This window comes from Erigeron canadensis, chromosome 6 (assembly GCF_010389155.1).
Source record: "Erigeron canadensis isolate Cc75 chromosome 6, C_canadensis_v1, whole genome shotgun sequence".
Classification (NCBI taxonomy): Eukaryota; Viridiplantae; Streptophyta; class Magnoliopsida; order Asterales; family Asteraceae; genus Erigeron; species Erigeron canadensis.
In genome coordinates, this window is record NC_057766.1 from 30,297,301 (window position 1) to 30,308,174 (window position 10,874).

Below are 10,874 nucleotides of genomic sequence, written 5' to 3' on the forward strand. Positions count from 1 at the left end.
TGTACTACGGAGTTAACTATTGAAATTTTGTAATGTTTTAGGAAAGAAGAAGCATAGCTCATTATGTGTGTTGTGTGTACGTATATAGATGATTTTACCTTACTAGTGGTGATATTTAGTATCTACATCACCAAATGTAATTTGACATATATACCACAACTGAAACTATATGGATATAGAATATTTACAGGAGGGTTATAAACGGTTTGGTTCGGTTCGCTAGAAATTTTGAATCGTTTTTCGGGTTTCGGTTCGGTTAGTTTGAAATTTTGAACCGGAAATTTCAGTTACCTGTGAATCGGTTACCCGAAAAAGTTGGTTAATTTCGGTTTTATTTTCGGTTAACCATTTATTAAAGTTATGCTAATATAAAGTTTAAGTTTTCAATTATAATAATCAATTTACATTGTATTAATTAATTTCTATGTATAATAGTTATTAAACAACATTAATATTTTGTTTTATAAATGAATATACATTATCTAATTTTGAATTACTTATTTTTAACGTTATTTTTATGCAATGTAAGTTTCTGTTTAAGAGTATCATAATTTACTACTTAAAATGTCTTCTATACGATATTACTAATATTTTTGATAAATATTATAAACAAAGTTAACAACTTTTCTTAAAAAGAGTATATATATATATAAGAATTTTACTTAGAGTTATCCAAAATTAACCATAGATTGTGAAAGAATGTCAATAAAATTGTTAATATTTTAGACGACAGATACAAAAAATTAGCTAAATAGATATGTAAATGATGTATTTATGTAATACATATATGTGTAAATATACATATATATATATATATGATTATATGTAGCTATATATCAAAATTCGGTTCGGTTCGGTTAACTGCGGTTAATGAATACTGAATACTGTAACCGCACCGTTACACATCGATTTTTTTGTTTTTGGTTTTTTTGGGTTTCGATTTTTTTCGGTTTCGGACCTCCAAATTGAGGAAAATGCGGTCGGTTATTCAATCATTTAATCAAATATTCCATCGTTTGAGTGAAAAAAACAACCATCTTAGCGGGGCAAGTGATGCCGACCTCCAAAACATGGCTTTGGCGGAGCATCAAGGAGCGGGCGGTCCACCGTTTCCTTTTTTGTCGGAGTGGACAATGTTGAGGAGAAGCTCGAGGTTCTTGGATGTAATGAATCAAAATGTGAAGCAAACTTGTGGTGAGCCAACCACGAAAAGGTCGAAGTCGAGCTCTTTAGCAGAGCTGAGTGGAGCGAGCAGGTCGGATGTTAGGATAAACATCGACCTCAATGAGACTGATGATGGTGATGAAGAAGATAAGGCTCCAAGATATATCCGCCCGGGCAGTCGAGATGCGGCAAAAAAAGCCGCAAGAGCTGGGTCGTCTTCATCGGGATTGGCCCCGTATTCGGAGAATTTTGCTCTTTTGGGTAAGCGCATTGATGGGTTGTTAAACATCGGGAAGCAACGGGTGGAGCTCGGGAAAGAAAAGTTGAGGTTGAAGAAGGAAAGGGATGAACCGGAAAAAGAAAGGGAGAAAAGGGAGAAAGACAAGGAGATGGAGCATGATTTAAAGATTTTGAACACCGACATTAGTAGTTATACTGGGACCAAATGACTGTTGGCCGAACAACTCCAACAACGAATCATGGACAAATATGGTTTTACTAGTTAGTTTAAGCACTTTAATTTTTAGTTTAACTTTTACTGGTGTAATTTTTAGTTTAAGTAGTTAGTTTAATTATTAGTTTCGTACTTTAATTTTTAGTTTAACGAGTGTAATGTAGTTCATACTTTAATTTTTAGTTTAAGTTGTTAGTTTAATTATTAGTCATAGAAATGTAATTTTTAGTTGAATTTTAGTTAAGTAATGTAACTTTTAGTTAATTTTAATTGAGTTTTAGTATTTTAATTATTATGTAATATATATAATACATTTGTATTTATAAAACAAAAAAGAAAAAAAAGTTAATAAAATAAAAGGAGGTTCTTCCCCAAAGAGGAGCCTCACTCCAACAAAAAGGAGGGACAACTCTTGGAGGGAGCCAACGCCACATGTCGCAAGTCGCCCCCATGTGGGGAGTCCCCTTTATCCCCCACTCCTCATAATCTAAGGTCGCGTTTGGTTCACAGAATTTGATGGAATCTAATGGAATTGGAATTGAATTTCATTCTTTAGTGTGTTTGGTTGGTTAAAGATGGAGGAATCACATTCCGTTGGAATGTTAACATTCTCTTATTTGATGGAATCTCCACTCTTTGGGGATGGGGGAATGAATTTAATTCCGTCTCTCACTTGAATCTTCAAAAATTCAAAAACATTCCGTCAAATTCCATTCTTTCAGATTCCAATTCCTTTAAAAAATTTTATTCTTTTCAAAAAACATTTTGTGAACCAAACACACCCTCAGGTGAGTGTATATATCATTGTCTTTAAAATAAGATAGAGACTAGACCATAGAAATAGTCTCATGTTGGATGTGGTGCATCTCATTAAAACCAACAATATAATTTAACGTGTTTTCATCACACTTCCGTGAACAGTGCCCCTGATTTGACATTTTTGTGTATTCTGGAATTGAAATTTGAAATATTTAATTTATCATATAAATTATTGAAAGTTTATGGCGTTATGCTTTTGAGATACGCAAAGTCGGAGCTTTTGACCCTCACAACATACTCCACTATCCAAAGTGAATCCCCTGTTTACCAAAGTGGATAATAACCAACTAGCCGTCTTTTGTATTACAAGTAACAATGTAACATAATGATTAAGAGGTAAATTACCTAAAGAAGAAAATTACTTTTCGTTTTCGTAATAAAGAAGTAACATATAAGAATGAATTATCACTAATTAGTAATTACTTGTTACATGTTTAGATAGATGGTACGGTATTATAGTTTGTTTTTTTTTTATTTAATAGGATGATGATTTTGTATACAGATCTATACACCACCAGATGTTGGCAATACACCATCAAATGTGCTTTATGTTGTTGTACAATACAACACTGTAAAACACGTTTGATGGTGCATTGCCAAAATTTAGTGGTGTACGGATCACCTCCCATTTTGTATAGTTGATTTGGATATAAATATGTCATCTTGAAATAATATTGTTTTCATTGAGCGACTATTCATTGTGTAGTCTTGCAATCTTAAGTTTCGAATCAGTGGTAGTTAAAATGTTAAAAAGATTTTGATGCTAAACATTTTCGCTGTCACGTTTATTACGGTTGAACCCAAATATAAATAGATAGATATTTTATAAATTTGGCTTCAACAGCTATTAGGCAAACCAACCAAAAAGAGAATACACCAAATTAAATGACCTAACACCAATAGCTTAGCAGTTAGCATACTTGGAACATACTCATCATCATAGACTAACAAGTGTGGTCCAATCCAACAACAAGATCCTTGAAATTTTTGAATTTGTGATGAAATGATATTATGAAGAATTTTAGAATTTACAAATGCATTGAACATTTTATAGATTACTTGATGGGAAAGGTGAAAATCCCTAACTAAACCACGTTGTGTATATTGAGACAACATTTAATTGATAATGATAAATTTACCATGAAAATGATAGAGTATAGGTAGATAACTTTTACAGTATAATGTAACTGCGATTTACAATTTTATAGGTGGATAAATTTGGCATTGGATAATGATCCATTATGAGTTAATGTTACTTCTACTCATTGAATAGTTGTGAATTGTGATATGTGTTTTTTAAAAGATCCAACATTTATAGAGATTCTTTAAAGTTACCATAAACTTCATAAGTCTAGTTGATGAGTGTGGATCATTGGATTAAAATTAATAAACAATATTAAAAAGTTATTTTTGAATTTTAACCTTTAATTTTAATAAAAAAGTCAAGATCATCCTAATTAACTTTACCTATAAAGTTAATATAACTTTAAAAAATCTCAATCCTTGATATTCACATTATTTAACATTCATAACAATTTCATTGTTAATCACATGGAACCTTTAAATTTACTTATAATTACGAGACAAAGTACCCGCGCATTGCGGTAGTAAAATGGTGGGGGTGATAGGTCATAGAGTATGACAGATAATAGGAGGTGATAGGTTATAGAGTGTGATAGCCAAATGTCTTAGCCGTCCGGGCTTCGCCCTCGAATTTAAAAATTCGTCGAAGGTATATCGAATGACATCTCTAATTAAAAAACATGAAAAACACTCATATAATTTTTACAATTTATCGGTGTATAATTTTTGAAATAAAAGATTTTAAATGAATTAGAGGAATAAAATGATTTATGAATGTGAGAAAAAAATAAGTGGTTGAGATTTGAGGAGAGAGGAAAAAATGAGTGGTTGAGATTTCTTTTAAAGGTATTATATGAATGTTGAATTTTGAAAAGTTGAAAGTTCAAAAATGGATTTGCTTTATAATATAGTATTAGATTTTAGACCTGTGTTAAATACACGGGATTATAATATTATTAATATAAAAAGAAGTATACGCAAGACAATGACTTATACGTTAAAATGCAAAAGTATATCTAAAAAATATGTTACAAATAACTTCAGAATGGAAGCGGATCAGTCATACCAAGAGGCAATCGTTTGGACATTGTTAATGCTTCATTGCATTCAATCAAGATTGTGAAGAGAATGTACACTTTTACTGCTAACATGCGACTACAAATTGGTTGTCCATTTGACGAAATAGCAGACACAAATTGATGAAAGAAAACTCTGAACAGAAACAATGATGGTGTTGATTGGTGTAATCTTTATATTAAATAAAAGAGAATTTTTGTGACATCATCATTTCATAAATATTGCTTACTTGTTACATCCAAATTATTTTTTAATATTAAGTTTGTTTTTTTTAATTTACTTATGATGTCATAAACACTCTTATTTTTAAAATCTATTGCATTTTTGTTTTTGTTATTTTATAAATAAAGATTTTTCTGAAAAAATATTAGCAAGACCCCAACTTTTTTGCAGGTTTGGAGATATATATTTTTTAATTTTTTAAGAAAAAACTCTAATAAATTATACATTATCTTATAAGTTTCATCGTCTAAATAATTTTATCATAACATATTTTTAATTATTCACATATTATGCGAGTTAATAAACTAATTATAATTTATAAGATATACTATTTTGAGGAGACAAGTGCTCTTAGACTATCGCAACTTCGGTGAGAAAAATGCGATTTTATAAAACTTTGATTGATATGTCCGGGTTAAACCTTGGTTAATTAGCTAGTTTATATAAATAATTTTATTTATGGTTAATCCAAATTAAATTGAAGGCGGTCATGTATTGTTATTAAGAGTATTACTAAATAATATGATTTATAGTTTATCCAAATCAAATAGAATTTTGACGATTTATTAAGCTTACTTTAATCACATGTTAAAAATCTTAATTTAGAGAAATCGAGGATTTTAATTGGTTAATTGACATTAGGTCAGTTGACTTTTAGTATATACTAGATTTTAGACTTGCGTCCAACACTGGACACAAGACTTGCGATATTATTAATATTAGACATTATTACATGTAACTCATAAAAGCTTATAAGTTTAAAGTTAAAGATATAAGTAGATATTAAGTGTTCATTTTAAATGCCAAAAATGTTAATCTAATAGAAGGAAAATAAATTTAATAAAAGAACATTGGAAGCACATACCCTGCTTCATCATTTGAAAGACTTCTTTATAGACGAAATTTGTTGTATTATTTTTTGTCTTCTCATCTTTGTCACATATTAACACCTTAAAGCCCCTCTCGACTTAACTCGATATACACCAATGTACAATTGTTCATGTGTGAAACCGAGCTTTGTAGATAGAAACCAACTTTAATAACATTGTAAAAATATTTTAGTTATTTGCTTTTTATTAGTTAAATAAAATTATCTAAAAACTAGATGATAACATTAGCGAGAGTCAATTTAATGAAATCGATCAATATGATTGATTAATAAATTTTTAGTTCAACTGTGTTTTAGTATATATTAAAATTAAAATAGAACAATTATTACTATTAAAATCTTAATATAATTACATTAAATTTAATTTATTTTTAACTAATTATATATATATATATATGTGAGATGAGAATATAAGGCTGTTAGGTACCTAAGCTTAGACGTCGAATACTCACATATTAATTTTTTAAACCATTAAACTCATGGGGGCCCAGACATTTATTTATTAAACAATAAATAATAAAATATTAGTATATGAGGGGTTCCACACCTAAGCTTAGGTGTCGGACAATCTTATATTCCTTTTTCCCATATATATGTGATAGAACATATTATTGGATATATATTAGTTATTATTTTATTGGATAACTATTAGCTATTATTCTATCGGATATATATTAGCTATTATTATTTATTTATTGTATTAAAATTATTCTGTAAAAAGTGTAAATTTGTGATGGAAAACAAAAAAGGGTAAATTAAAGTCAAAATTGAAAACAAAAGTCAACATTAAGAAATCAAGAGCTGTGATTGGTCGATAAGTTATTAGAACAACTGTGTTTTATTGGATAACTATTAGCTATTATTCTATCGGATATATATTAGCTATTATTATTTATTTATTGTATTAAAATTATTGGGTAAAAAATGTAAATTTGTGATGGAAAACAAAAAAAGTGTAAACTTGTTATTATTTTATTGGATAAATATTAGCCATTATTGTATTAGATATATATTAGCTATTATTATTTATTTATTATATAGAAGTTATTGGGTAAAAAGTGTAAATTTGTGATGAAAAACAAAAAAGGGTAAATTAAAGTCAAAATTGAAAACAAAAATCAACATTAAGAAATCAAGAGGTGTGATTAGTCGATAAGTTATTAGAACAACTGTGTTTTAGTATAATAAAAGATTAAGATAAAGATAAATAACAATATATATTTGTTACATCAATAACAATTAAGTACATCAAAACAATGCAGTAACTCGTATAAACCAACTATGAAGGTGGAGTCCGTTTTTAAAGCAATAAAGCATACCGAACTCAAAGAAAAACACTCATGAAAATAATAACCTTGTCGTACGGGTGTGAGATATGAACCGAAAAACCGGTATGAACAGTGTGATCCGAAACTGAAAAATCGAAACCAGAAAAAACCGAAAACAAAAAACCGATGTGTAACAGTTTGGTTATGGTTTTCAATATTCATTACCCGCGGTTAACCGAACTGAACCGAATTTTGTTATATACCTACATAAATCATATATATGTATATTTACACATATATGTATTATATGATTACATCATTTACATATCTATTTAGCTAAATTTTTGTATTTGTTGCCTAAAGTATTAACAATTTTACTAACTTTCTTTCACAATCTATGATTAGTTTTGGACATTTTAAGTAATTTTCTTATATATACTTTTTTTAGAAAAAGTTGTTAACTTTGTTTAAAATATTTATCTAAAATAATAATAATATCATATAAAAGACATTTTAAATATTAAATCATGAAATTTTTAAATAGAAACTTGCATTGCATAAATATAACGTGTTAGAAAAAAGTAATTCAAAATTAGATGTAATGTATATTTATAAAACAAAATATTAATATAGTTAAATGTCTATTATACATAGAAAAATTAATTAATACAATGTAAATTGATTATTGTAATTGAAAACTTAAACTTTATATTAGCATAACTTTAATAAATGGGTATTCGAAAATCAAACCGAAATTAACCGACTTTTTCGGATAACCGAGTTTCAGGTAACCAAAATTAACGGTTCAAAATTTCTAGCTAACCGAACAGAACCGAAACTTAAAAAACGGTTCAAACTTTCTAGCTAACCAAACCGAACCGAATCGAACCATTTAGAGCTCTACCTTATAGGTTGGAAATAAGGAAGGATGTTAATAAACTGATACCTATGCAATATTTGGGCCTTTGGGCTTTGGGATGATTCAAGAAGATTAATAGAATAATTTTACATCAGAAAAAAAAAAATCAATTTATTAAAACATAAAAAAATTGTTGACTTCTAACAATATGCTACTTAATCTTAATATAATGCTTTTGCCCGTTCAATATTTATTTTTATTTATATAGTTTAAACATAAAAAAAGAAAAGCAAGATTGGTAGTATATAGACCTCATGAAGGCGTGTACCTTCCGTAGAGATGGTTGTACCACACCAATAGGATTAGCACCGTAGCCAGATGTACACTTTCCTTTATTTGTGGGACGCGGAATTCTAATTGTCAAAAACACATTCATTCCAACTGTCACATTCAATTATTTAATCCTTATCATATTCTTAATCTTACAATAATCAAATCACTATTTTATTAACTTTATCAAACATTCCAAATTTCACAATCTCCACATATATATACACCAATCCATTCCATCTTTCACCATCCTCAATCCCACAACCCATCTTTCACATATTTAGTTTCTTTCGAAATTTATCACCCTTTGATCGTTTAAAAAAAAATCGCGTAACGAACATGGGGAATTACGTTTCGTGTAGCTTAATAACCAAACATTCGAATAGCACAAAGGTGATCTACCCTAATGGTGAAGTCCGCAAACTTCAACAACCAATGAATGCGGCTGAACTCATGTTGGAATCGCCCAACACTTTTGTTGTGAACTCCAAATCACTCAGGATTGGGACAAGGTTCTCTGCACTTAATGCGGACGAAGATTTAGAAAAGGCGTCCGTATATGTCTTGTTTCCTATGAATAGACTTAATTCAGTTGTTGTAACAGCTGATTTAGCGTCTCTTTTTCTTGTCGCGAAAAAAGGTAATGGTAATAAAATAGGAAGTGTGAGGGTCTTGCCCGAGAATGCACCTACTCCACCACGGTTGAGTGTGGAGGATATTGAAGAGTTGACGTCGCCGGAGTTTAAGCAAATGATTTCGATGTGTAGATCAAAGAAGCCATTGTTGGAGACTATTGCTGAAGAACCAAATTCTTCAAGATGATTGTTTTGTGACCCGAAGGGTCTTTTTTTTAAATTCGATTTTTGTGAATTTATTTTATATATGCAAATATATATAGGTACAAAATGATTCTTTATATATTCTTTTATGCGAAGCAATAAGGGAAATAGGTTTGCAAATTGCAATTAAGTTTTAGTTACTCCTTCATATGTGACAATTGATTTTTTTTAAGGTTGCTAATATACAATGGAGTGCTACTTTTTATAACAATAAATGCCTGGTTTACCTCTAATATTTCGAAGTCTAAGAATTAACCACCCATCTTTATCTCTAAATCTAGCCCGGTTGATTTACGCTTCTATCAATAGTTATGTTTAAGGGTAGAGTTACTCTTAAATTGGTAAGGGTTTACTCTTGTATGAGAAAACGTTAATAGATGATTAATAGGGTGAATATGAGTGATTTCGTACTTGTTGGCGGTTCCCTAATGGTGTAAGGATTATTAGTCTCACGCTACCAAGTGTAGAAAGAAAGGTGTTTGTGTGTGTAGAATGCATTATGGTTTAGGTGAATCCCAAGAGGAGGTATTTATAGGCCTCCAATGAAGGGTCCCGAAGCTGGAGCCTAACGATGACGTTAAAAAATAGTCGTTATCGTTAGACAGTTGTTGTAACGAACTCTGGTTCAAAGGTACAAGTATGGGTTGTACGTGTTGCACGTTCTACATTGTACTATTTGTCTGTATGGTTTGGCGCGGAGGGTTCGGAGCTTACTTTGGTGGATGTTAGGCTCCAAACTTTGTCATTAGTACTGATAATCCGGAGAGTCCGGAAGATTAGTGATGGTACATCATCAAGTTATGTCAAAGTTTACCTTCTTTAAAGTTTTCTTATCGTTGTCAGAATGGGATAATTCGATTAATTTCTTCCTACATATATGTCTTGTATTTTATTTCATTTGATCTCTAGTGTGAATCCACGCGGAATTTTTTCGATATTTTGAAAATGTTTCAAAGTGGAGAAAAGTTTCGCCAAATTCCCAAAGATCTAAAATATAGCCTGGAGATACATCTAATTTATTCGATGCTGACGAATACACGGATTATAGCTCCTTTCACTCTAGTGATTTTTACGAAGTTAATTGCGTGTCTTACTGTTTTTAATAATTCAATTTGATGTTTTAAGTATACAAATCATTTTCCGTCTTGGAATTTACGTCTACATACGAATCACTAATTACTGTCACAACGAAGCTAAAATGCATCTATATGTATCCAATTTTACACAACAACGGTCAACGGTGAACAACCAAAAACATAAAGTCTATAGTCGGAATTTATTTTTTTGAACATGGGCATTCGACCTACTTTATGAACTCAGGATGACCCGCCTAATTTACATGTAGCCCATAGTCGTTGGGGATGACCTTTTATGGCCACAAGAGATATGGTTTTTTTCTTTTAATTTTTAAAATGGTAATATATATATATATATATATATATATATATATATATATATATATATATATATATATTAAATATAACAATGGGCTTCTAGCGAAGTACTAGATGCCCAAAAGTACAAATTATGAACAAATACAATTACAACAAGAGCACGATATCATAGATCAAACAATACATGATCCTAGATAGACACGAAATACTAGAAAAAAAGGAATAGGTTGTTTAGCCATCCCGTAAATAAGAGATATAGTTGACTTTAGCTCATGGGTTAACAGCCACCATAGCTTATGATCGATACATATCAGTTTAAAAAATATATTTGCGTAATGATCTAATACAAATTAACACATAAGCGGTTTAGCTAGGTGGAAGGCCAATTGTTTGTCGATTGGGGGTAGAGTAACTCTCATTAAAGCGGTTTTAGAGAGTTTGCCTACCTATAGTTTTTCTTTATTCAAAGTACCTGA

General features: G+C 30.0%; 1 protein-coding gene across 1 annotated transcript; it reads left to right on the forward strand.

The window, feature by feature from the left end:
• The first annotated feature begins 8,370 nt into the window (after positions 1–8,370).
• LOC122606204 lies at positions 8,371–9,176 on the forward strand. The gene has a single exon (XM_043779163.1). It carries the CDS (start codon positions 8,505–8,507, stop codon positions 8,985–8,987), a length of 483 nt encoding a protein of 160 aa, XP_043635098.1. The 5' UTR covers positions 8,371–8,504; the 3' UTR covers positions 8,988–9,176.
• The last annotated feature ends 1,698 nt before the right edge of the window (positions 9,177–10,874 follow it).